This window comes from Xenia sp. Carnegie-2017, unplaced genomic scaffold (assembly GCF_021976095.1).
Source record: "Xenia sp. Carnegie-2017 unplaced genomic scaffold, XeniaSp_v1 HiC_scaffold_19, whole genome shotgun sequence".
Taxonomy (NCBI): domain Eukaryota; kingdom Metazoa; phylum Cnidaria; class Anthozoa; order Malacalcyonacea; family Xeniidae; genus Xenia; species Xenia sp. Carnegie-2017.
In genome coordinates this window covers 6,360,750-6,386,563 of record NW_025813481.1, presented here as the reverse complement: position 1 = coordinate 6,386,563, position 25,814 = coordinate 6,360,750, and the positions used below count along the sequence as shown (strand labels likewise).

Below are 25,814 nucleotides of genomic sequence, written 5' to 3'. Positions count from 1 at the left end.
TGAGTAAAGGTAGAGGAGGGTTAGGTAGTGCTTGTTTCCAAATTCGAAAGATTTTTTACTTGTTTCAAATACACGCTTAGCGCGCATTAATTTTAGTTGGTTCTTGGAGATTGTGAGAACATTTATCTATACTTAAATTGTTGTGCGCCGAGCGTACCTAGTTTTAACGATCGTTGGACCGAAGTGGTCCGAACTTTGAGTGTCCGATATCCACCTCTGGCTGTTCTGATCAATTGGTTTCTAATATTTTCATTATTTTTTCGCAAGAAAATGAATTTCTTCGACAATTCAATGTTCTCCATACCTGAAATGACTTTTATAAAGTTTCATTTATCAAAGGCAATTGCAAAAAGTCGAGAAAACACGTTGGAAAACCTTGATAGAAGTGAGAGTCGTTTCTTAGTCAGAGAGTACATTGTTCCAGTTTTTGAAGAGATTACAAAAGATATTACTGACAATGGGAATTTTATGGAAGAAAAGGATTATGTTTTGATGAGAATTCATGGATGGTTCTTCTTGTCGTGGATGAATTCAAAACTGAACTGTACTTTTAAGACAAGGACTGATTTCCAAGCCATTGGTACTCTTTTTTATATTGACATGATAACCGCCTGTGGACTTGAGAAATATACCATACAGGTAGATCTAAATATTTAAAGAGCTGTGAATTTTTAAAAATGAGTATTCAAACAAAACTTCAGGTTATAGTACTACATTTAATGGACAAAATATTTTGTGAAAGTGGAAAATGGTGGTGTTTAGGTTGAAGTAAGAGACTGGGGGGAGGGTGGTGAATTAACATGTATGAGAAGGGGATAAAGTTTCTTATTATTTCTATGATTAGTAGTTTTCACATACTGAAATACTAACATTTAAAATATTCTAGTTGTATTTGACTAACATTTAAGATTTCATAGAATAATTAAAAATTTTAAGAATGAATCTTATTGAATTGCTGAACAGATATTAGCAGTTTGATCATCGTATTTTATATCAAATTTTGTATAGTTTCCTAATTTTACATTTTTTAGTGTCTCTCCTACATAAGTGGAAAATCTCGTGAGATGTTGGTGAGCGAACTTTCTTGCTGTTTCTCGGAACTTGAAGAAAATGGTAAAAAATGTTTGTTGCAAAAGCTTATCAATTTTTGTCTCTTTTTTCTCGGAAATATTGATGATGATTCATTGAAAATGTCAAATTGTAAATTGTGTGATATTTTAACACAATTGTTAATGGGCATCAACCAACAAGAACATTTGCATCTGCTCTTGAAACAAATTTCTGATCATTTGCTTAACCTTGTCAAGGCTTTCAACAACATGCGCAAAGAATTTGGCAATATATTCATAAAGAAAATGAATGTTTTGGAATTTGATGAAATCAAGTCTCATTTCACAGGAAATATAGAAAATCTTCTAGTAAAAGAGAAACTTATTACAAAATCTACTGGAAATTTAAAATTTGGAGATTCAACGCAAGATTTTTGTGAAACATTTTTTCAAGACAATTGTACTCAAAATCAAGAACTTTGGCATGCTATTTCTGGTCTTGTGAAATGTGTGTATGATTTTATGTCATTGAAATTAAAGTCATCCTTTAAATGGGAGTTAAACAGACTAAATGAGAAAACTATTGTGGACATACATGATCAGAATATTCACAACATCATTGTTGAGTTGTACGTTACCTGTAAAATTGTCATAATTTGTTCAGAGAAGACAAGATTCAATGTTTCCTTGATTGATTTTCAAAAGCTCACCAAAGTTCTCGAACCATATATCCAAAAACATGCAACAACTGAAGCATCAACTTTGTTAAAAGATGAACTTGTCAAGCAAAGTGAAAATAAAGAAGGTATAATTTATCAATTAGTACTTTTCATCATGTTTTATTTTTATTCATAACTAATTCCATTTGGTTTCAGAAATCATATTTGGTACTCTGGAAGAAAATTTCCAAAATGCCTTGAAGTGTATTAAAAACATTGACTGTGGTCATGAAGTGTGTTTTGATTGGTTGTTGATGAAAGAAGAACTTTACACTGACAAGAGATGGTTGCACATTGTTCAAACTTATTCAAAGGCTTATGTAACAATTAAGAGAGTAAAAATGCTTTTGGACATCTTAGCTTTGTTTCAAGAATATGACTTAGCACAAGGTTCCCATGAGTCTGCTTATAATGCCTTGAAAGAGGTTGGTACGTGTGTGATGTCATTAGCTAATTTCTATCGTCAATTTGTGTCATGATGTTTATACTGTGTTACATGAAGTCTTTGTTTAATACTTATTATAACGAAAATTTTATATTGTTTTAGTGAGTGTTTTGATATTGACTGATCTTCGATGATTTCTATTCTCAGGTCGTTTTGGATCTGATTCCCATTTTCACTCTTCCCGAACAGAAAGAAATTCTTCTGTACAACGTCCTTTTAACAAGTCATCATTTTGACTGCTACAAAAATTCCTTTTTTGTGAATCACGAGAAAAAATCCGACGAGAGATTTGTCGTGGTTCATTTAACGTCAATCTTAAATAAACTCGTCGATGATTCATCGACAATCATCAGTAAAAATGTCATTGATGGTATCATCCAAGGATGTTTAATGTCACCTTATCTTACTCTACTACAACTTTTAAAGCAAGCTTGCAGACAAAATGGATATGAAAAAGTTTTAAGCAAGGTAAAACATGAAGTTTGTCTTTAACATAGATCGTTGTTATCGTAGTTTTTTGAGATTATCGTGCTTTTAACAAAAACTATATGATTCCGTGCATTTCTTTTGAAAGTGCCATTTCATAGATTTTTTAATCCTATTTCATTTTATCCGACGATTAGTCGAGAATAATTTATGAATCACATCAATTGATTCAAAAATAACTATTTCTTTTTTTTCACAACAAAAGTTACTTCAGAACATACCTTGGCTTGTCGAGATTCGCTGTAATGACGGTGGAAAACTGCTGTTTCATGTTGTATCAGATCTTATGGTGTTTTTTGGTTCAGCCAGTCAAAACGATGTGTACAGTTTGTGAAAGTTTTAGAAGCATTGATGCAGGTCTGTGGGGATAGAAGTGATTTTTATAATGAAAAATAGTCAGTATAGCTAAATATTGAAGACTTGCACTCCTTCTCGAAGAGGCGAATGGGGGTTTTTTTACATTTTAATTTTTTGAAACGTGGCTGCTTTGCTTTTTAAAACAAACAAGCGTAAATCAACAGCTGGTTTATTTTAGATCTTTAGTTAACTGATGTGCTAACTGATGCAGGTTACTGACCAATATTACTGACTGATAAATTGCATACATATTTTTCAGCCGTATAGAAATCCGCTGTTTGGATTCGAGGAATCCGCTTTCTTAAAACCCATTGAAATAACCAAATTTCTTGTTCTCCCTGAATTATGCAATGAAGAAATTGAGACGGGAAAGGAGATCTCCTTTAATCTCTTGCTACGTATTCTAAAGCAATGTCTTGGAAGTTCAATTATGTCTACAAACAAGAATAGTATGGAAATACAAAATCTACTTGACGTTTTGTTTATCTTGCTGAAACATTATCAATACATCGAATGGTTTTGGGATGACTTTGAAAGCGTTGTAAAAAGTCAAGATTTTGTTGATGGCTTGTTGGATGAAAACTGGCAAGATATGAAAGAGATTCTAGAGATTTTAGATGATTATCTTCTTCCATTTCTTACTGAGAATCTTCATGGTGAAGCTCGATGTCCCTTGGCGTCTTATGTACAAGAAAAAATTGACGAACTAGGTAAGTGTCGTATTTTATAACTAGAACTGCTAGAAAAAATCAACTTTCATCAATATTGTTTGATTGGAACGAGATTTTATGTTTTCATTGTTATCTTGATTAAAAAGAATGCAGAATCATTACTCAAAAGTTTTTGGTTTATTTACCCTTGTGTTTTATTTCTTCAGATTGGTATACACCTTTGTTGGTGTCACCTTTACTACACATGGACGTTTTCAAAATTTGTTTCGTCAAATCTCCTAAAACAATGATGCCATTCATCTCCGAATACTTCAATGTGAAAGAAACGGAAATTGGTAAAATGTTTACATGAGATAAACCAAAATGATTATCTTGCACAATTTTTATTGATAACTATTTATACAGACAAAGTGCAGTGAATGATTGTTTTAGTATAATTTTACTAGCATGCGAGCAAAGTAACTAAAACGACTAAATTAAGTCGTTTTGAAGCAGTTGCTTCTCTGGACCATGAAAAAATGCTTCAGATGAACTAATTGACTATTCAAAATACTTTTTCATGGTATTTTATCAACGTTGAACAGTTGAAAAGTCGTTCTGGGATGTATTCTTCAAAGCATGTCTCCATGACAATATAGTGAATATATTGTTATCAAAGATAAAAGAAATTTCTATAAAAGATACGAGCGCCACGGACATTCTACGTGCGATGACCAAGGTTTGTACATGTACAAAACCTTGACTTCTATACTATTCAGTGTTAGCTGCGTCTTTTACGGTAACATGATTTTTCCTTTCCACGTAGATTCTTCCTTTTAAGAATTTGAAACACTGGCGTTTTGTATTAAATATCGTTCAAGAGATGTTGATCGTTGGAAGCTTGGTTTGTTAAACAATTTGATTTTTTTGTTATCATTTTAACAATCGTGCTACACAAAATTCACATTTCATATAATTTGTTGCAGAATCTACCCGAGGAATGGAAAACGGATATGAAATGCAAGGTACCAGATGTTCCCTGCTGGAATATTGTAATAAAGACATCAGAATTATTGTTTCTAATGATTCGCGATATCTCGTGTTATTTTGGTGAATGGAAAGCATTCATGTGGATCAACACGCTAAGGAATTATGTATCATTTATGAACGAACTGTCACGAATTACGTCACAGGTATGGAAAGATGTGGATCAAGATATTTAGGATTATATCCTTTATAGTATATAAGTTTGAAAATTGGTAATCCGGGCATTTAGTACATAAAAGATAAAAGTTTCTCCGGATTTTAAATGATTTTTATTGAGCTTTCGACTCGTTGCTTCGAGCCTTCATCAGAATGAGGATATTATTTATTTACACGTGCTTTTAGCTTGGAGACGTTTAGAGCGTCTAATTGGATTAGTGGGTGGATTAATGTGATTGGATGGGGTGAAATGCGTTGCCATGCGTTGAAATGCGTTTATAGTATATGTACACATGTGTTTTTTAATCAGGTTTAAAAATCCCATGGTTTCGTTCATTTCAGGAAAACAAATACCCAATTTTATGTCATTTACTCTCACATCTTATACACATAACATTCAATGTGATCCCTGAGGATTTCCAAGAAATCGTAACCATCCTCATACTGAATATATTCAACGAATGTTTGTCGAATGTAAAAAGTGACGATTATCTTTGTGGAATTATTGATGTGATTCCTTGCTGCGAGTTTAAATTGACCTTGCAGAGTACTTATGAAAAAGCCTCACTGGATAAGGTAAATATATATTATTTTGTTTATTTATTTCATGAGTATAATAAATTTATATCGTTGAACGATATTTCTTTTGTGGCATAAACTGTGTATATTTCAAGTATTCGTGTCAAGACCAAGTCTCGCGTTGGTATCTTTTAGTTTGAATCAATTGTTTCATATAATTTTCAGCTTCTGCTTTTGATAAGTTTCCTTCGCACATAAAGATATCTTTTAATGCATCGGAAACATCCATTGGCATTTGTTTTGAATTTCTGCCAGAAAAAAAAACACAAGTTGAAGTAAAAATAAAACGAGCTGCATTAGAGTAAAAAAGCCACAACCTACCCAGCTAAATAACAGTATCCTTCTTCTTTGTTTAATAGGTTCCAAATTAGCCCGCCGTTTTCTTTTAAACGATGTTGAACGTATATTTTGTCTTTCTACGACGATAAAGGACGTGAGCCAATCAAAAAATAGCTTTTAAAACAAGCTAAAATGCCAAATATTACCTGATCACGCGAGAATGCAGTGAATAACGTTATCAGACCTGCATCGTGAAGTGGTGTCCATTCCTGTTCAAAGAAGAAGTCTTTGTTTCTACATCTCGAACCAAAGAACAAAATGCATTTCCCTCCTAAACATAAAATGGCTTCACTATCAGGTTAAATAATAAAGTAACAAAGAATGATTATGAATTTATACCCTTCTCTGTTTTGGAAATTCTCTCCTCTATAAAACTACGAAATGGTGCACAGCCCGTACCTTGAAAACAAATGACTGACCTCTCACTACTAAACAAATGAAGGCATGTCAAGTTTTCATCGAACTTACCTGGGCCTATCAAGATTACAGGTGTTTCCAACGATTTGGGAAACGAAATTGTCGCTTTCTTTATCCATACAGGTATCTTAGTGTCCCTTATCTTATCCTTTTGTGTCAAGGATGCTAACCATGTTGAACATACGCCAGTTCTGGGTTTGTGAAGTTTTGTTTTATATTTAACGACGGCCATTAAGATTTGAACTTTATCTGGATGTGCCTTATGTGAATGAAAAAATGTGGCGATTGTTCGTGGGTAATGTTAACTATTGAACTAGATAAAGGCACTTTACCTTGACGGATGAAGCTATAGAAAATGCCCTCGGCTTTAATGGAGAGATTAGGTCAAATAAGTATTCCAAGCTTATATTCTTGATAGTATGTGGGAAATCTTTCAAAACCTGAACAACAGAACGATCTATGTACCACTCAAAAATATATTTCAAATAAAAATGGTTTCAAATTATCAGCAGTTGTAGCTAAGATCTCCTCTCAGTTTGGCCCTCTTGGTGCAGTTTTAAACGTGTTTGGTATCCAAATGTTATCGAAATAACCAATGTTTTATTCACCTCTAATGTTGTTCTTCGAGGTCGATAGCAGTACGAATAAAGTTCTTCCTAGGATAAAGAAGAAAAACAGCAATCGTTTCATGATATTTTTTGATAAAAATCACAAGTAAGTCAAAGCATTAATACAAAACCTGTCCTTCTGGAGTCGTAAATTCTTTTAGTTTTTCCTTCTCGAGTTCAGAATCCGTAAGATGAGACAGCAGTTCGAAGAAATATCGCTTCGGTACTCCTTGTATGTCCCAGTAATTCTCCACTAAATATCTTACGTTGCAAGGCTGTGGAAGTTCTTTCGGTAGAGGAATGTCTTTAGATAGAAAAAATACAATGTTTTCACATAATTTAATTTTTAATAATAAATCGTAGAAAACGTATTTATTTGAAAATAAATGTCCAATGCAAAAGTCCTTGTGATACAAAAACTTTAGTGAGGCAAAGTAATGGAAATAAGTTCTTGAAACTTCGTTTCATACGAATAAAATGCAAATGTTATATTTGTTTAGGAATATGAGGTACAATTGGGTGTCTAACACGATTTAGTTAAGCTTATTCATGACGCATTCCTTCGTATCCGCCCGTATCCCCAATGTTCCTATTTTATGCGGGAAATTTAATTGAACAGCGAAGAAAGCTAAGCAAATAAAATGTCTGCAACTTTCTCTTCTTTCTTCAAGGTATTTTCAAATGAAATGTGTGTAAATAAGTACAAAAGAGAGCGAAGAATGCACACGGACAACGGAAAGCTCGTTAAAAGTAAGAAATGTCGTTTTTTGTACATAAAAAATAATATTTTCATGAATTCTTTATCAACAACAACAGCATCAACGTAGGTTGCAATAACTTATGAAATGGAAACAGGAAATTTTTTTGTTACCTTCATAATTTTGAGAGAGAAATATTTCGTTATTAGAATTTAAACCTAGATAATTTATAAAGTCGTCTGCCACTTCTCTTAGGTTTCTTGGTTGGATCATTAGTACATCACCTGGGCTGTAACTGGATGGGAAAAAATTTGAAAAGGTCAGATGCTCTTTATTTCCTTAGTAAAATACACAGCATGCTCAAATAGTAGTGCCTCACCTCATACCTGATGAGGTTATATCAAACGTTATTAACCGGACATCTTGAAAATGATCATTTGTTGTAACTCTTTTATTTTCCACAATATTGGTGAAAAAGATTTCAGCATCTTGTGAGTTTTTTACCTTTTCTAAACCAAGTTATGTAATGGACTGTTATTTTTTGTTGAACAGATTTGAAAACATGATCAGTTTCCATTCTTACTATTCAAAGAGGATTCTTTACAAAAAGATCCATTTGCTTTCATATCTTGAGTTAAAATGGTGACTTTGTATCGAGGAATTGGTCTGAAATACAAGCTAAAATTACAAGGCCTGTCAATTTTCATCAGCCTTTTCAGCATGCACTACTTAGTTGTGAAGTCCATTATATTTTTTCCTGGAGGCAAGGGAATCTTGGCGAGAATCTTTTCCCATAATGATTTCAACCATGGATCTATTACAGCATCTGGACTGTAAAATTGAATAATTTAAGATTATGTCGTGAAGAATGACATTTAATCATGTAACTAGCAACAAACCCTAGGTCATGTTGATCATCACCTAATCCCAAATGAAGCAATTCCTGTGCTCCCAATTGAGACATTCGTTTGAACAATTTTTTTGCTATGAAATTAAATCTGTAAGGTGTAAAAAAGGTCTTGTTAAAGTTCAAATTACGATTTGTTCACAACCAATGGCATGCCTGATTACTTTGGATAAGAAGAGTCACCAAGTCCAAGAACAGCAAAGGATAGATTTTGCAAGCAGTCCCGAGGCAGATTCTTGCGTAGTAAAAATCTCCAAAATCCCTATAAAAAGCAATTGTTTGACTGAATAGTTTATGAGGAACCATTTGGGATAATTGAGGATATTACCTTCATGTTGTCTGGTTCTTCTCCATCTCCAGTGGTTGCACAAACAAATACCACTAAATGCTCGTATATAAGGTTAACCTAAATAAAATTGTGCCAAAACTTCATAAGCAGTTTTGAATACAGCAATGTACCAATGTGCCATTCATTATCCCAAATATATACTTTATTATAATCATCCATTGCTTCTACACGAGGAACCAGGTATCTTCTTCTCGCCTCGCGTCCAATCCTTTCCGCTACCTCTTCGGCAGTCCCGGTTTGAGAACCATACAAAATCGCAATATTCCTTGAAGTATTTTGTACTTCGTTGTCCTCCATCTTGAGCGTTGTTACCAGACCCCGGCGGCTTGGCGCGCATCTTGCTTCACACTAGCAAAGCTGTTACGTCGACAGGTTACGTAAACTTTTTTCTTCGGCAGTAACGCTGAAAACCAAAACAAAAAGATTTAGGGAAATTGTAGGTGGAGGGAGCTCAATGATTCACTCTCATCACATCTCAAAACTCATTGTACACACAAACATTCTTCATATGCAAAATATCGAGGGGACTTTATACCCTATAGCTATATAGTTCACTGACATAGCCACATATAGCCCCTTCTCAGACACTCCGGCTCTTTGATCCTTGAGATATGGCGATTTTTCACAGTGCAAAACATCAAGTCCTCACGTATTACATCGTTACTTCTTGAAAGCAAGCAATGCAGTGATTTGTATTGTTTGCGAGGTTAAATTTGAGTGTATATGAAAATTTATGTAATTGCAATTGAGTTGCTGATGTAAAATGAAAATGAAACAATGCGTCTCCTTGTGCTAAATTACAAGCTGTTGTGATTTGATATTTCGTGACCCTGGCAAATAAAACATTCGATTCATCAAACTAAGAAATACCACAAGTTAACATTTACATGGGACATTGAGATGTCTTATTAAAAATTCAAAAACAGGTGGAATAGGCTGGTAGCATTTTCCTGTCTTTTTTAGTGTCTTTATAATTTTATCATGATTATAATAATTAGTGCTTTAATGTTTTGTAAATCTTTGCATGTGTTTTATGTCTGGAGGCAACTTTCAAAAAAAGGCAGACAGGTCTTGTGTACATATTGACGATAGAAAGTTGTTTTCTAGAGAATATCGTGATCATTTTCTTTGCCATTGCTAACTTAGTTTATGTATCTAAGAAGTACTTGAAAAATTTTTGTCCTGATTGTTTTATTTTGGATTAATCGGCGGCTTTTTGCTTGTTTCTTTTTTCAAGATGACGTCAATAGCTATTGTCTGTGACCTGTTATGAAAGCCGATATATTCATTAATTATTACAAAATAAAGAAAGGATATTGAACCGGATACCTTATTGCCAATGTCATGCAACAAAAAAATCATATGAAAACTCGAACTGTCTGCCGCACGGAAAAAAACAAACAACGGACGGTCATTAAAAAAGCCAGGCATTTATTTCAATTTAGTTATTTTATCAAAATTAAACATCTTAGCTAGAAGACAAGCCACTTAATATTAAGATATCTATTCAAGTACTTGGAGATTATAATAAAAAATTAATACCACCGTATTATCGATCATGTATTGACAAATAAATGAGGAAACTGCATGGGTAAACGAAGATAATGCTCGAGAAAAAAATTCGTGACTGGAGGATAAGCGAAGGTCAAAATTGTAATCACTCAGCAGGATATAATATGTAGTAGAAACAAGAAATAACTACGAGAATCTTTCCTAATATCCTTATCTACCATTTGAAGGTGATCTGAAAGATACAAGTAGCTGTACAGGTCAACATTCTTCATAGTTGACCATAACCATCTTCACAGTGTACTTTTTTCATGCACTTTTTACAATATTTTGATTACGAACGTAAAATATTTGTGCCCGTTGTTTGGTTGTTGACGAAGCGTCTTTCAATCCAATTATGTAAAATAAGATGTTTGAGGTGGGGTTACAGTTTTAAATTTAAACACAGAAATTTTAGGCTATTAGACGACTAAAATAGACGTTGCACATTCAATCTTTAAAAATAATATTGGTATTAACTAAAAACTCTAGTTTGCTTAGATTTGCGTAAAAAATAAACTATTGTATTTACACTCAAGAGATGTTTTCGATGAACATTGCCAGAAAATAATAATATACAATATTTACAATATATACAAATCATCTTTTTCAGTTTCACAATTGTGAGTTTGCTCTCACTTTAATACTCTGTATGATGTTCACGAGTGATTTATACATCAAATCTATACACACATTATTTCAAACAAATATTTATAAGAAGGCGTGCATATAATAATATGCAATTCATCCTTACACAAAATCCTAAGCAATTAATAGTGTCTCAAAGGCCTATCAATGGAAGTATGAACATCATATATATTATGGTGGTTGTAGTCTTCAACATGGCATAAATATATAGTGTCTCAAAGGCCTATCAATGGAAGTATGAACATCATATATATTATGGTGGTTGTAGTCTTCAACATGGCATAAATATTTCTCTTTCTCAACTATGTTAACCATCATTGTAGTTAAACCAGTCCGTCACACATTTCAATGGTATCTTCATCAAACTCAAATGTAATACATGACGGGCGCAAACGAAGTTCGTAGCCATCAAGTTTATGCACGAGAACACTAAAAGAAGGTCGTTCTTCTGGTAAGGAATACCAACAAGATTGCATGATAGTGTATAGGTCATCTGGGCAACGTAAGGGCCTTGGTAAACGTGTTCCGTTTTCAAGATATGGCAGCACTTCGTTATTGTCCAAACCAGCATATGGTTGAGCTCCAAGTGTTACTAGTTCCCATAAAACAATACCAAATGACCATACATCACTTTTCTCATTAAAGATATAATACAATAAGCTTTCTAATGCCATCCATTTCACTGTCAACTCTGTCCAATGTTCCATTTTGAACATAACAAAGTGATTCACCTCTCTGGCTAGACTAAGCGATCCAATTTTTATGTTGAGGTCTTTGTCGACCAAACAATTGCGTGCAGTCAAATCGCGATGAACAATTTTTTGACTAGCAAGATACTCCATACCCTTGGCTATTTGGCAACTAAAATTGATCAATTGTCTAGAAGAAATCAACTGACGTCTAACACCTATACCTCGAGAATGTCGCAAAAATTGATGTAAGCTACCATGTTGCATGTATGGTGTAAGAACTAATGGTGATGAACTGGGTTTAAGGACGACACCTATTAAGTCGAGGATATTTTTATGCCGTAAACACTTCATTCTTATCGCCTCGTTCACAAATGAAACCATACGATCAAACTCAATCTCGTTCTTGCATATTTTCACAGCTAAATCAACATTATTTTCCGACGGCTCACAGGAAACAATCAACTTTCCACGCACGACACGACCAAACGTGCCTTCTCCAAGAACTTCACTGCGAATCTCAACAACGTCGGATGACTTGATAGAATCGCCAAGTTCCTCTGACCAGTACTCATTCAGTGTTTCTAACGCCAGTAACTTATCACTTTCTTCTTTGATAGGTTTTGATGAGTCATGATGTTCCTGCCGCAACAAGGCAGTTTTCTCTGAAGCATTTGAAAATTAAACTCCCAATTTAAACCTGATGGTTGGGCATTGCATGAGACAAGGTGTACAGGTTCACCTTTGCGATCATTAGGTGAGCAACAGGCTGGTTTAGGTGTAGTTATCCTACGCAGGCTCTCCTGTTTGGTAAGTGTAGTAAAAAGTTGACCTGATGACGTCTTCTTAGGCGAGTACACAACAGTTGGAGTTTTTGATGAAGTTTGTATCGAAACACTAGACGATGGAGAGCTTTCTATGGGAGGAGAAATGTGTTCCCTAGGCTCTTCAATCCGACTAAAATCATTTCTAGACCGCTTCAACAACAGGTAGACACACGCGGATGCAATAAGGCCACTAATAAGCAAGGCCAAACCAGTGCTAACAGTTAAAATCGTGATTCGATTGACGGATTTTGCACTGCTTGTCGAGTTGGTGTTTACATGACAAATTTTAGGCATTACGAGATGAAATAGTTTAAAAGATTCTTGCGAAGTATCTACAAAATGTGTATAGTTCAAAGAGAAGTAAACCTTGACCTCTCCGGTGGCAGAACATTTAAAAATAACTTCAAAGGTCTTCAAATCTCGAGAAACTATGCCTTTCATTGGTACATTTTCAACTTTGGCTTTTAGTATCTGCTGATTTCCTGATGTTAGACGCAAGTCATATTTCACGTCGTGCTTGTGTGTTATCCATGTTAGTTCAATGCGGTTTAACGTTGAAGGCAAGGCGTGTGTTGTTTCATCGAATAACGTTAGGTTTTGATTCCTCCTACCGTTTTTGATCAAAGTAATGTCATGTTCAATATCCAATCCCATATAATCGATTGCGAATCGGCGATTGATGTATAAGGACAACTCCGCTTTCGTTGTAGTAAAAATTACGCACAGGTTCAAAATGGCCAACCATTTTAAACAATAAAATCTTTTAAATTGACTGGCCCTAGCCATCATTCTTCGACAATTTTCAACTCATGTACGCTCCGAACTATCTCAACACGCTATTAATACATGGGAAGGGTTGACATGTCGCTTCCTTTCTACGTGGATGATGAAATATACACGATCATCATTGTGTAGTATAACGTAAACATAACATTCCATTCATTAATGAGACGGAGGATCACGTGAACTTATTGACCAATCAACGGCCGTCATTTTCCCAGCATACAGGAAACCGGATTTCGTTTATCACTTTCTTTTCGTTATTTTTTCTCATTATATCAACTCACCGTATTCACACCAAAAGGATCAGATTTCATTTTAACATATTGTGTCAAAAGCTTGATATTTTGTGTAAGAAACTAATGATACTAAAGCTAAAATGCTGTATATTTGTCTCTACTCGGTGATTTTTATGCTTTGTAACATGAACTGGAATTTCCCGCCTTTTTTTTAAGCTTTGCTTACGTTGGGATTTAAATATTTGTTGGAGGGATTTACGAGTAGCGACATGAAAATACACAAGGAAAAAGCGATTTTTTTAAATAAATGCAGCACCTACAAAGTAGCGGAATGAACATTACTTTGGCAAATCATGAACAGTTAAAAAATTTCAGAAATAGATTAGGTATTATTTTTTCCTGTGTACAATTTACACCCTATAAGTGTATGGAAATCAAGTCAAAACAACCATTGAAAAATGATGTCTTGCATGGGCGTCAATCGTTCGATAATTTGGGGGGGGGACCATATTCATGTATTCTGTTATGCCAGGCTATTTCTTTTGAAAGTAAAATTATTTTGAAAAGAAATTAGCCAGGCATAGCAGAATATATGAATATGGTTCCCCCAATTATCGAAGGATTGACGCCGATGATGTCTTGTTTGTAAACTTGAACCATTATGATCAAATATAGAATATATTGGGAGAAAAACCTTATGTTGGACAGGATTTGTTGAGGGGGACAGTGGCATTTTCTTCATTTGCATAGCCGGAATTTTTGCCTTAGCCTAGAAATATCAATAAAACTAATGTATGATGCAACCATGCAGTGTGCACAAATTGGATTAACAAGGCCCATCCCGTCTCTCACAGTGGGTTTCATTGCAATGTTTATACGTTACGTCATTTGTGCACGTACGTTCATGACACATGTGAATGATTTTGTTGTATTTGAAATGTTATTTGACGTGAATGAATTGTTTTATTACATATATACAAAATAATGAGTTAAAACTCTTAGTGATTAGAACTTGCAGATAAATCTCCATTCAAACAAACAGCACTACATACACCATTTTTATATCAATCATAAGTGAGTTGAACTTTAGATTAAATTTCGTAAAAGAATGCATTATAAAACTAGAAGAACTCTAACGAATAAATATCTGCTGTATTAAAAATATAAAATATTGTTTGTGATTGATCTTGTAAAGACCTATAAGCACGTAGTTTAATGTTTGCGCAAATTATGCTAATGAGTTTAATATGGCGCGTTTAATTGCTTCTTGTCTATTATTTACATATGTGATGAAGGTCACACTATAAGGGAAATCAAAGACAATATAATAGCTCCAATAAATATGGAAAATAGCGCGTAAAAAATCCACGAAAATGTTAACGTAAATTCCATTGACACTTCCTAAATGAAAAGAGAAAAATCTTGTCATAACAGTTTTGTGTATTTCCTTGTTAAAATTTGACATATGCTAACAAACATACTTCTGGCTGCCAAAGAAATTGTTTTGGTAATTTCAATCGTTTTGTAATTTTACTATGTTCATCTTGACTCCCTGTTTTTTCTTTTAATTCATTGTTAATGACTAGATTACTGAAACTGGATAATTCCACCATGTGAACACTTCCAAAGAAATCAGTTACAAGTACCTAAAAAATAGAACACGATTGAAAGGAGGTTTCAAACAATGCTTAAGGTACAAATATATGCTACTGCTACCTATCATTACCTCTTGTACATCTCTTTCAAACAAGTCACTCCTTACACTTGGCGTGGAGCGAACAAGACTTGGTGTGGTTGATTGAAACTGAAATGAATGATATTGTGAAAAGAAAAAGGGAAATTATCAATAAATACCAGTTTTAAGTCATACCAGTTCATTAATGGTAGCCCGACTGCTTGGAACAACTCTTTCCAAGAATTGAAGAACATAGTATGTATAACTGTCCACAACATATACCCCAATGTCAGAGTCTCTGTGATGCTTGGAATGGTGAATACAAAACAAAAGTGCCTTTTAAGGTATTTGAATTAAGACAAGATAAACTTATCAGACATATTGGTCAATCCTCACCGATAATGAATCTTGCCCAACTTTGCTACTTCCTACAGCAAGTATATTAGGCGAGTAGAATTTCTGATGCATTGATTCTGCTTGGCATGTATCCACCATAAAAAATACCTCGTGATATCTGACAAATAGGCAATGATTAATTTGTAGATCCCAAGAGAAGTTAACCATTGTTGCTAGTGTTGTGAAGCATCATTCAGTAAAATATCCAATTCCTTCACTACCTTTGTTTTTGCCACATTTGTTCCATAGCATCTGCTAGCTCTATGTTAGAAATTTCCTCGGAATCTTGAAATTTTAAGAATCCATCACCTCCATGACCAGTCATGTACAATAAAATATTGCTTCCATCATCTGAGAGCAGACGTTTAGAACGTGGTACACTTGGGGGTAGGCGACCTGACATGAAAGAATTTTTTTTTCAAATATTTCATCTGAATTGCCAGTTTCCAATCAAGACTTAAACACAGTTTCTTGGTCTAAGTCAAACCAATTTACAAACCAGTGATAACTCTAATGAAATTCTCCACAGTGACCTCATAACCTCGGTAATCTACTTCCACATCATCACCATAGATATTGGTCTGTTGATCCAATTACTAAATACAGTTCCTGTAAGAGGACATAACCACGTATCGAGGTAAAAATTTTACAATCAAATATGATTATCATAAACTGGGCTTTCCTACCTGGTCTTGGATTTCGAGCATTGCAAGCCATATCATCAGCTAGCATTAAAATTATATGGCTAAATAATGTATTGGATGATAAAGATTATTAGGATGACTTGTCTTGCAATAGTCAAATAGATTACTGAACAAAAATCAGTTAAAGATTTACTTGGTTTTTACCTATCAGGTATTCCAAGTCTTTTCACACTCCTATATATTGCCAAACTGTTAGCGACATGGCGATAATTAAACCAAAAACGCGATGTACAAACCTAGAATGCATTTAAATATGCTCATAGTAAATAACTTGTCAAATGATATAGACGACGTGCCTTGTTTACGTTATGCTGGCAAGCAGATTTGGTCGAGTGCCTTTAGACAACACTAGCAACGATGGTTAACTTCTCTTGGGATCTATCTGCCTGCCAACAAAACGTAAACAAGGCAAGTCATCTATAGATCATTCAACAATTTGAAAAAGTGATTGTTAAAAAAACCTACTATTACAGCCCAGTTATTAGTATGATTTGATGAAAACACTTTCGAAAATTCATGAGAGTTTGCGTGGATTTGATGTGAACAAAATAAGAAATGAAAGACGAACAAAACAAAAACATTTTTTCTCCACTCTTGAACGGCGACCATTTTGAAAATTTCGAATCGCCGTTACCGTCAGATTCCGAAGATAAGACGAACTAAGCAAAGTTTATACAATTTTATAAATTATTACAAAGTTTATAAAATACTGCAAAAGTTTTAAAAACCTTTTGATTAAACATTTCCAAATAGTTTCAAAAGAAAACTTGTTTTAAGATGACTTTAAATCAACAAAAATCTGTTTCGTCGGTTGCCTTATTTAAGTTAAGGATTTAAATATCATGATTGTTGCTATGACAACACGGTGAGGTCAAATCAAATTTACTAACACAAGATTTGAAGAAGTACTCGTCTTTCTGATGATTCTTTCACCGTGTTTAGTTCACAAACATGGCAACAGACGATGTCAAAGAATATATGAACCGCCTCGAAATTCCACAACTTTTCGAAGTAAGAAACTGTTTGCGTTAGCTTCTAAAGTTCGCGCTTTATTTCAACATGTTTGTTTATAAATTTGGATAAATGACGATTGCTTCAAATATTCTTAAAAAATCTTATTTATGTGTGTTAATTGCACTCCCGCAATAAAAGAATAAAAAATGTTGTTCTAATTATATCATTTCATTCTAATTTGTATTTCATTGGATTCTAATTTGTTCCAGTGATTATTTTGCCAACTAATTGTCTGCTGTTGCGCTCGGCAAATTCAATGAATAACGATATAATTTCTTGTTTGATTTTTCTTTTCCAGAGCATGTTAACCGGACTACTATACAACAAACCTAAAGACCATCTGAAATTTCTTGGGGATTGCATAAATGCTGCAAAATCGACGGAAAATATCAAATGGGACACGTTTCTTGGAAAGAAACCACTACCTCCAATTTCCAAGGTCAATGATGGTCCCATTAGGTCAGAAAGCTTTGGCTTCTCCGATGAGCCAGTAATTCCAACATTCGAGACAGAACCAATTTTAGAAATGAAATTAAAAACGAAACTTCCGTCCATTGGACAAGACTGTGAAAACAAGAGTTCCGACCTGGATAATGTTGACGAAATAATGATTAACAACGATGATGATGTTGAAGATTTTATCGAAAAGGAAGCTTTTCTCCACAAGATGGCCCTTGAGAAGGAAGCGGATTCATTTAAAAATCAAACCATCATTTTTGTTTTAGGTATGATTACTATTTCTAATTTCTATTTTATTTGTTGTCGCTTTTCTCTAGATTGCCTACGTGATTAATATTTCAGGAGGTCCTGGCTCAGGAAAGGGAACACAATGTGTCAGAATTGTTGAGGCTTTTGGTCTGATACATTTATCCGCCGGAGATCTTTTAAGGCAAGAGATTGAAAAGAATTCTGAAAGAGCGTCAATAATTTCAGCTTTCATTAAAGATGGAAAAATTGTTCCCCAGGTTTGTACGATTTAACGTCTGTGTAAATGCTCAATTTCTTTGTTTATTTGATTCACGATATTTACAGGAAATAACCATAGAACTACTGAAAGATGCAATGTTGAACCACCCTAAAAGTCCCGGATTTCTTATTGATGGTTTTCCAAGAGAAATAAGTCAGGGTCAACAGTTTGAGCTGGAGGTTTGTTATGCAAAATGCCCAACCGCTTGATCGTCAACTTCTTTCCTCTAACCTGTGTATCAATTCTATGAAACTTGTAATTTCTATATTGCAGGTGACTCAATGTGACTTTGTGTTGTACTTTGAATGTTCAGAAGATGTTATGGAAAAGCGTTTGATGAAACGAGCTGAGACAAGTGGACGATCAGACGATAATGTTGAAACAATTCGTAAAAGATTTAAAACATTTACTGAGAAAACTTTGCCAGTCATTGAATATTATAAGTCGATTAATAAGCTCAAAAAGGTACATTTACAATTGCTGGCCTGTTTTTTCCATGATTGCGTATGATAATCCAAATAATGAAACATTTTTTTTCACAGATTGACGCAGGTCGCGATGTTGAAGATATTTTTAAAAATGTTTGCGATTTATTTCATTCATCTGTAGTTCAGTTATGTACGAAGAAAAGCAACGATGAGCTAAAACCAGGTTTCTTTTTTGTTTCTCCTGTTAAGTTTACTTCATCCCAATGATCTCTACATGTCTAGGAATCTTTCTTCATCAGTTGTGGTTGCTTTTTTAGTTCGTTTTACGTTTAAATACTGTTTGCCTTTCGTTTTATATAGCCAGTCAAGCAACAGGTACATCACATCGAAGTTTAAATAATCAGAAGATAATCTTTGTTCTAGGTTTGTATTGAAAATGTTCTATAGGACTTTTGCGGTCGAGTTTCCATCTAACTGTAATTTTGTATTGCGTTTGATTCCTACAGGCGGTCCTGGATCAGGTAAAGGCACTCAATGTGCGATGATTGTGGATAAATATGGATACACTCATCTTTCAACTGGTGATTTGCTGCGAAGGGAAGTTAAGAAAGATACAGAAAGGGCAAAAATGATGAAAGAAGTCATGAATGAGGGAAAATTAGTGCCACAGGTTATAAGTCTCACCTTATGTGTATATTTCTTGTTTCTGACCCTGAACCAGAATTAAGATGGAGGCTTATAGATAAGGAAAGAATTTCAGGGTTTATATAAATATGTATTGGAATCTGGTGTTCTGTCGGTGGTTTTCAACTAGCTACTTTATGTATAAGTCTGTCTTTTTTTTTACCGCCAATAGGAAATTATTGTTGAACTATTGAGAGACGCGATGCACGATAATAGCCAAAGCCCTGGATTTCTTATTGATGGTTTTCCTAGAGAAATTGGACAAGCGAAGCAGTTTGAAAGCGAGGTACTTTTTATTTATTATTATTAGTCGATGTTGCGTTGTATTGAACATAATGGGTTGGACGATCTGGACTTGCTTGTACCAACCTGGACTATCTACATTTACAAACATGTAACGATACTCCCGGGTTCAAACCATTTACTTTATAATGGATTGGCTTGGCGTTGGTCAGATTTATATTGAAGGTACGCACTTCCGTGTGGATAAATCTGTCTGGATTTTTTTCCCACCCGAGCACTTTTGATTACTTTTTTCAAAAGAATGCCATTTTCGAAAAGATAAATCTATCAATGTAATTAAATTTTAAATGTAAGCAAACAGGAAAGGAATTATAAGAAAATAAAAAGAAATTTTAAATAACTCTTCTCTATGCTTGGCCTCATAAAAACTAGTTACTTACATTTTGAAGATTGCAGAATGTAACAAAGTGGTGTTCTTTGAGTGTTCGGAGGCTGTTTTGGAGGAAAGATTGCTAAAACGAGGTGAGGCCAGCGGGCGGTCAGATGACAATTCTGAGACAATAAAGAAACGGTTTAAAACTTATATGGAGAAGACATTACCCGTTATTGAATATTATCAGATGCTTGGAAAAGTTGAAAAGGTTCGTATCGTCGTTTATTCGCGCTCTCTCTCTCTCTCTCTCTCTCTCTCAAGCATGAAAATAGCATATGAAAATATTGATGTAATAATGCATTTGTAGATAGACGCAACTGGCTGCGTTGACGATGTTTTTCAAACAGTGTGTACGCGATTTGACAATATAACAGGATTAGAGAAAGGTAGATAGTTAAATTTCAAAAGGAATTTTCTTATCTATTTATTGTGTACCTTCTTGAAACTGATTGAAAAAATTTTCTTATCTCGAATAACGTTGTGTGGCATCATTCATTTGTTTTTCATCGATCATCTTCATTTAGTGTCAGATTCTGTTGATACCAATCTGGCAGACTTTGCGCATGCTCATGACGAAAACAAATCATCATATGAAACTCATGCAAATGGGACTAAGAAAATTCTTGTGGAAGAGCCTTTCATTGCCATGGAAGAAGCGGTTCCATTGGGAGATTTAAAAACAACCTTACCTCCAGAAAATGATTTTGACAAAGTTCGCATTATATTCGTCATAGGTAAAAACTTTGAAGAGTTTCAAGATTTTGGATCGTTCTGTTATCCTTTATAGTTGTATATAAATGTTGTAGGTGGTCCAGGGTGTGGAAAAGGTACGCAATGCTCAAAAATTGTGAGCAACTATGGTTATGTACATTTATCAACTGGGGATTTACTTCGGTCAGAGATATCATCGGGCTCGTCCAGAGGTGAAAATTTGAGCGCGATTATGGAACGCGGGGAACTGGTACCAATGGTAAGCTGACATGACAACGTGTAAAAAATCAAAATCTCGCTTCGGTGAAATTGAAATTATTTCACAGGAAATAATGTTGGAAATTCTTCGGGATGCGATCATTAAAAAACCGAACAGGAAAGGATTTCTGATTGATGGCTTTCCTCGAGACAAAGAACAGGCAGTTCTGTTAGAGAGAGAGGTACACATATGGATTTTAGAGGATAGTTGAAATACTTGTGCATGAAATGTTGAAGGCGTCACTGCTTTCAGATTTTACCGTCTATTCAATATCATAATAGAATATGCTTTTCATTTGTAGATTACGTCATTACGTTTATTTTGTAGTTTACGTCGTTACGTTTTCTTTCCAGATTACGTCATTACGTTTCCTTTGTAGATTACGTCATGCGAGTGTGTGCTTTACTTTGAATGTTCATCAGAGACGATGACAACAAGATTATTAAAGCGATCGGAAACAAGCGGTCGTGTGGACGATAATGAAGAAACAATCAAGAAACGGTTGGAAATCTTCTACTCGAAAACCATACCAGTTGTTCAATATTTTGAAGAAAAGGGAATACTACACAAGGTAAGGCGTTAGTGGGAACTGACTTCGTGTTGATCCTCAGGTATCCCTGGCGTTCCCTTTTATTGTCTTAGTGACCTAAACCTACAACTAAGGTTTAGGAAACTCCACTTTTTAAACATGATATCACGTGCAGATGTGCAAAAAGTTATGTATCGTATGATCTGTTCAACGCTTCGTCATTTACAAATATAATTCCTACTAGATTAAAGCAGAAGAAGATCCTGATGAGATCTTTGATAAAGTGAAAGAAATCATTAATGCCTTTCCACCACTCGAATGAGAAATCTTATGCAAGGTAGGCAAAATGGGAGTATAACCAAACTATGCATAATTAACGACACTTTTTATCTCTAATCTCATAATGAACGGGTTTGAAGGTGTTTATTGCAAACACAATAGTGAAGTTGCGTTCCCAATCACAACTTGAACATTTCTATTTTCCACGTTTATGTTAGCTCATTGACATTAGATTATGTTTACATTTGTTGACTCGTGTCAAGTCCAGGTGAATTCAACATCGAACATAATAATCATACACTACGTTAGAATTGTATTGCAACAGAGTGCTCATCATTTTATTATCAACGGAAGTCGAGAGCCATTAAACAACAATAATTCGATCTTTGTAGATCGTGATCTAGCAAGTATAAAGTGATAAGCGTATTTATGCGTGACGACTTTACAAAAAGAGTACAAATATCGCTATATTTTAGAATTTATCTCACTACCAAGCTCATCAAAATAAAGATCAACAAGACTAAGATGATTCAAAATATTTCTCACACCAAAATTATGAGAAACCAGTTCGAAATTTCGAATATCCTCGATTTCTTTGGACTTTAACACCATATCATAGATATCTTTAAGAAGTTTCCTAGAAATACAGTTATAATATATAGTACTTTTTAAGGTACACATTGTCGTTAATACATTGCTTGTGTACTTACCTGGCTTTTTCGACATCTTCCAGTTTCGTCTTCAGTTGAATCTTTTGATCAATGAATTGATAAAAGTGTCCGGCATCCTCTGACACACGATTGGCTGCTTTCTGAGCCAATGAACGTAAAGGAAAGTACTGCATATTGATCTCATGTATTCCGTCTGCCAATCTTGTTGCTTCCCTTTCACAGAGTGGCGTAAGTAACGATGAAATTACTTTCTTTTTTTGTGGTTCATCTTCTCCGTAGATGAAACGTTTGCGTTTTTGGTTGGACATTTCACTATCATTATCTAATGCTTGCCTCCTCGGATCGTTTATTTCATTGTTCTCATCAGTATTAGTGACAGTGGGTGTATTTTTACGTTGCACGTCGACATGGTGATTATTCTGTAAGGAAATACCATTTGTAACCATAGAATTGTTGTAGTATGACCTTGTTGAAGTTGATATGATCTGTGAACTTGAATGCATAGGTTTTTCTTTTGTTACACTCATGCCCGTTGTTTCAATACTTCTATGGCTTATTCGTTGGGGGTAAATGTGTTCATACGTGGATTGTTGTGTTACTGGTATCTTATAGTCTTGAGTTTCTCCCAACAAAAGTCTGGATAGATGTGGTGAAACAGCAGGAAAATCTGAGGATACATTTGACGACTTTGCCGATGGTATGCAACGAAAAAAACTTGCGTTGTTGGAGGGAACACGTAAGTTGGTGGCATGGTCTGGGATATGTCTGTCATTTGAGGGATGTCTCTGGACGCTGGTTGCTTGGCGTGGGATATGTCTGTCATATGAAGGGTGTCTCTGAACGCTGGTGGCTAGGTGAGGGATATGACTGTCATTTGAGGGATGTCTCTGAACGCTGGTGGCTTGGTGAGGGACATATCTGTCATTTGAGAGGTGTCTCTGGACGCTGGTGGCTTGGTGAGGGACATATCTGTCATTTGAGGGGTGCCTCTGGACGCTGGTGACTTGGTGAGGGATATGCCTGTCATTTGAGGGGTGTCTCTGGACGCTGGTGACTTGGTGAGGGATATGCTTGTCATTTGAGGTATGTATGTGAACGCTGGTTGTTTGGTGAGGGATATGTCTGTCATTTGAGGGATGTCCCTGAACGCTGGTGGCTTGGTGAGGGATATGTCTGTCATTTGAGGGATGTCCCTGAACGCTGGTGACTTGGTGAGGGATATGCATGTCATTTGAGGAATGAATTTGATAAATTGGTACTTCTAAATCATGAACATTTCTGTTGGGAAATTGAACTGTTGACGTTTTTATTTCTGCTATGGATGTGCCATCTTCATTATTCAGTATGTTGAGTTGGTTTTCAATGTAATTGTGTTTAATCTCGGATTTGGACAATATTTCACCTTTACTCGTTTCCTCGAGTTTTTTTATATTACTCTCCTCACTGTCTTCATTATCTGATGAATCCATTGCTTTAGGCCATTCTTCAGTGGCCGTCAGCCCTTTTTTACCATTTACAACATCTTGCTTCGATTGCACGATGAAGAATTCTTCAGAACACTTTGAAACATTATCGTCGAAATCTTCCGATGTAGAGCTGAAATAAGATTCCTCAGAACATGTGTCGTCCTCCTCAAACGGACTGCTTGCACTTTCTGAAGAATTCCTTTGCGATGAAAGACTGAATGGAAGTTGTGACGCCAACGTGGTTGACGGAGAAAGATCTGGTGTTGAGTGTTCAAAGTTTTCTGGAACATTCTCTTGGTCGTTAGTCGTTTTATTAATGCTCTAAAGAATAATACAAGCATTCGTGATTGCATATCGGTGAGCTATGCTCACCTGTGTACTTATTCCTACCTGCTCATCAAGGTAACTCTCAGCGTTCAAATGTTTATAACCTTCTTTGCCATCCTGCAAGCATCTCGTGTATCGTCTTGGTTGCTTTGTTTTCCGTGATTTCGCTCGATCATGTGATAGTAAGTCTTCGTTGTAGTCATATTCATGATCATCTATGGCAGGAGATGATCTTATTTTGATGCTTCGCCTCATATCATTTAACCTGGTTGACGAAATAGGATAGCCATTTTCTTTATATTTTGTCTGGCAATTTAAGGCTTTTGTTTTCACCGCATCTTCAAATTCACGATTGCTGTTCGTATCCATGTTATCCGATCCTGATGTTTTGTGCACCTGTTCAAAGTTTACTTTGAAAGATAGTTTCGGTAGAAAGGTTTTTGTTGTTTGGATGTACTTCAACAATATATCTTTTTCTTTTTCTACAATCTTTGTGTAATAACGCATCTCTAAAAAAACAGTAAGTGAATTTATGAAGTACTATTGCTTGACACAATCAAGATTACTCTAGGAAATTCGCTGGCCAGTTTAAACATTAGGTATTTGTGACTGCTTTCTACATTTAACATTATTTCTAAAATGAAAAGAAACGTTAACATTTGATCGTTGGCATATTACTCATGTATCGAATACTGTCTTAAATTTTCACATACTTTTACAGTTTTACCTTCTGTAGAAAGACGTTTTGTCTGAACTCCTGTATTCCTACTGCTGCTCTGACATTGAGTACCACAACTTCTCGTTCCGTTCATCCTTTTGTGATTTTAGTTTCTCTTTTAATTTTCTCGCCTACGTAATTCTTCGCTTTGTCGCGTCCGATGGTAGACGAGCCCGCCTACAAAAATGTAGATTCCCGTGAAAGCATCTTGAGTTTCTGCTTGTAAAAACATATACAGAAAAAATGAAAATGAATATATCAAACAGTAGCGTGAATAATGTGATGATTATAGTTATGTTGAGTTCTTAGCAATAATGGGTGGCGACGACTTGTTTTACTTGTTGACACACATATTTATTTGAGGCACTTCCTTAATAAATAGTCTTGAGCAGAGATTCGCATTGTCTTTCGAGCAGGCGTTCTTATTTTGACGATCTGTTGTGATATATTGTATACCTACCTTTTGGTTTGTAACTGTTTGTTGCTGACACGGTCTGATTTTTAAGTTTTACCCTTGGATAACTGATCAAGAAACATACACAAACTGTAATTACCAGTCTGTTCTGCACTATTGATCAAACAAAATTGCATAATTATGTTAAACATTGCTTCATGCTTATATCCTGCATAATAACTTCATTAATGAATGCATTTTGTGATTATCTTAGTCACACTTCATAGCTTTTCAATTTCGTTGGCGCTCTCCGCGCGCGTTTAAAATAATATTTCAGGAAGCCATGTTTTAAGCTATAGTACACGAACCGCAAAAGGTA

The 25,814-nt window shown here is 35.0% G+C and overlaps 6 protein-coding genes and 2 long non-coding RNA genes across 16 annotated transcripts; 3 read left to right on the top strand and 5 right to left on the bottom strand.

Annotated features, from left to right (window-relative positions):
• Positions 1 to 209: 209 nt before the first annotated feature.
• On the top strand, positions 210 to 6,159 carry LOC124438321. Of its 2 annotated transcripts, XM_046988382.1 has the most exons (8): positions 2,959 to 3,056; positions 3,316 to 3,766; positions 3,934 to 4,062; positions 4,312 to 4,445; positions 4,533 to 4,610; positions 4,693 to 4,899; positions 5,252 to 5,485; positions 5,848 to 6,159. In XM_046988382.1, exons 1-8 carry the CDS (start codon positions 3,051 to 3,053, stop codon positions 5,857 to 5,859), a joined length of 1,251 nt encoding a protein of 416 aa, XP_046844338.1. In that variant the 5' UTR covers positions 2,959 to 3,050; the 3' UTR covers positions 5,860 to 6,159. The 2 variants fall into 2 exon arrangements, with proteins under 2 accessions (XP_046844337.1, XP_046844338.1); XM_046988381.1 differs by lacking the exons at positions 3,934 to 4,062; positions 4,312 to 4,445; positions 4,533 to 4,610; ... (1 more) ...; positions 5,252 to 5,485; positions 5,848 to 6,159 and adding exons at positions 210 to 639; positions 1,032 to 1,854; positions 1,925 to 2,193; positions 2,361 to 2,681 and having other exon boundaries at positions 2,905 to 3,056; positions 3,316 to 3,583.
• On the bottom strand, positions 5,482 to 9,265 carry LOC124438322 (NADPH-dependent diflavin oxidoreductase 1-like). Of its 2 annotated transcripts, XM_046988384.1 has the most exons (16): positions 8,948 to 9,262; positions 8,786 to 8,863; positions 8,622 to 8,719; positions 8,450 to 8,548; positions 8,280 to 8,381; positions 8,134 to 8,216; positions 7,930 to 8,059; positions 7,724 to 7,845; positions 6,984 to 7,156; positions 6,853 to 6,900; positions 6,577 to 6,684; positions 6,296 to 6,503; positions 6,167 to 6,226; positions 5,974 to 6,098; positions 5,810 to 5,904; positions 5,482 to 5,736 (listed from the first exon to the last, which is right to left on the bottom strand). In XM_046988384.1, the coding sequence occupies exons 1-16, from the start codon at positions 9,101 to 9,103 to the stop codon at positions 5,592 to 5,594; spliced, it is 1,830 nt and encodes a 609-aa protein (XP_046844340.1). In that variant the 5' UTR covers positions 9,104 to 9,262; the 3' UTR covers positions 5,482 to 5,591. The 2 variants fall into 2 exon arrangements, with proteins under 2 accessions (XP_046844340.1, XP_046844339.1); XM_046988383.1 differs by having other exon boundaries at positions 6,167 to 6,503; positions 8,948 to 9,265.
• LOC124438323 lies at positions 7,310 to 8,240 on the top strand. The gene is made up of 3 exons (XR_006946053.1): positions 7,310 to 7,602; positions 7,806 to 7,869; positions 8,103 to 8,240. It is a non-coding gene; the product is annotated as an uncharacterized LOC124438323 (long non-coding RNA).
• Positions 9,266 to 10,803: 1,538 nt separating the features above from the next.
• On the bottom strand, positions 10,804 to 13,172 carry LOC124439366 (tyrosine-protein kinase RYK-like). The gene is made up of 3 exons (XM_046989591.1): positions 12,434 to 13,172; positions 11,204 to 12,371; positions 10,804 to 11,130 (listed from the first exon to the last, which is right to left on the bottom strand). Exons 1-2 carry the CDS (start codon positions 13,170 to 13,172, stop codon positions 11,326 to 11,328), a joined length of 1,785 nt encoding a protein of 594 aa, XP_046845547.1. The 3' UTR covers positions 10,804 to 11,130; positions 11,204 to 11,325.
• Positions 13,173 to 14,458: 1,286 nt separating this feature from the next.
• Positions 14,459 to 16,938, bottom strand: LOC124439609 (GPI-anchor transamidase-like). Its single transcript, XM_046989880.1, is given in 11 exon segments — positions 14,459 to 14,938; positions 15,019 to 15,183; positions 15,264 to 15,341; positions 15,408 to 15,518; positions 15,609 to 15,726; positions 15,830 to 16,004; positions 16,108 to 16,200; positions 16,203 to 16,217; positions 16,295 to 16,353; positions 16,457 to 16,548; positions 16,778 to 16,938. Coding segments are annotated over 11 exon segments (1,155 nt in total). The 5' UTR covers positions 16,922 to 16,938; the 3' UTR covers positions 14,459 to 14,833.
• LOC124439605 (adenylate kinase isoenzyme 5-like) lies at positions 15,470 to 23,028 on the top strand. 4 transcript variants are annotated; one of them, XM_046989870.1, is made up of 18 exons: positions 16,121 to 16,245; positions 17,255 to 17,323; positions 17,625 to 18,051; positions 18,128 to 18,291; positions 18,359 to 18,472; positions 18,567 to 18,758; positions 18,836 to 18,944; positions 19,082 to 19,144; positions 19,228 to 19,391; positions 19,578 to 19,691; positions 20,098 to 20,289; positions 20,389 to 20,467; positions 20,606 to 20,815; positions 20,888 to 21,051; positions 21,119 to 21,232; positions 21,431 to 21,622; positions 21,825 to 21,917; positions 22,336 to 22,535. In XM_046989870.1, the coding sequence occupies exons 2-17, from the start codon at positions 17,264 to 17,266 to the stop codon at positions 21,900 to 21,902; spliced, it is 2,436 nt and encodes an 811-aa protein (XP_046845826.1). In that variant the 5' UTR covers positions 16,121 to 16,245; positions 17,255 to 17,263; the 3' UTR covers positions 21,903 to 21,917; positions 22,336 to 22,535. The 4 variants fall into 4 exon arrangements, with proteins under 4 accessions (XP_046845825.1, XP_046845824.1, XP_046845826.1 ...); XM_046989869.1 differs by lacking the exons at positions 16,121 to 16,245; positions 17,255 to 17,323; positions 22,336 to 22,535 and adding exons at positions 15,470 to 15,556; positions 22,593 to 23,028; XM_046989868.1 differs by lacking the exons at positions 16,121 to 16,245; positions 17,255 to 17,323 and adding an exon at positions 15,470 to 15,556.
• Positions 19,680 to 20,616, bottom strand: LOC124439611. Its single transcript, XR_006946391.1, has 3 exons — positions 20,517 to 20,616; positions 20,089 to 20,200; positions 19,680 to 19,972 (listed from the first exon to the last, which is right to left on the bottom strand). It is a non-coding gene; the product is annotated as an uncharacterized LOC124439611 (long non-coding RNA).
• LOC124439607 lies at positions 21,985 to 25,639 on the bottom strand. Of its 4 annotated transcripts, none has more exons than XM_046989876.1 (5): positions 25,502 to 25,639; positions 25,051 to 25,260; positions 24,387 to 24,832; positions 22,570 to 24,317; positions 21,985 to 22,496 (listed from the first exon to the last, which is right to left on the bottom strand). In XM_046989876.1, the coding sequence occupies exons 2-5, from the start codon at positions 25,133 to 25,135 to the stop codon at positions 22,325 to 22,327; spliced, it is 2,451 nt and encodes an 816-aa protein (XP_046845832.1). In that variant the 5' UTR covers positions 25,136 to 25,260; positions 25,502 to 25,639; the 3' UTR covers positions 21,985 to 22,324. The 4 variants fall into 4 exon arrangements, with proteins under 4 accessions (XP_046845832.1, XP_046845829.1, XP_046845831.1 ...); XM_046989873.1 differs by having other exon boundaries at positions 25,051 to 25,257; XM_046989875.1 differs by having other exon boundaries at positions 25,051 to 25,218.
• Positions 25,640 to 25,814: the final 175 nt, after the last annotated feature.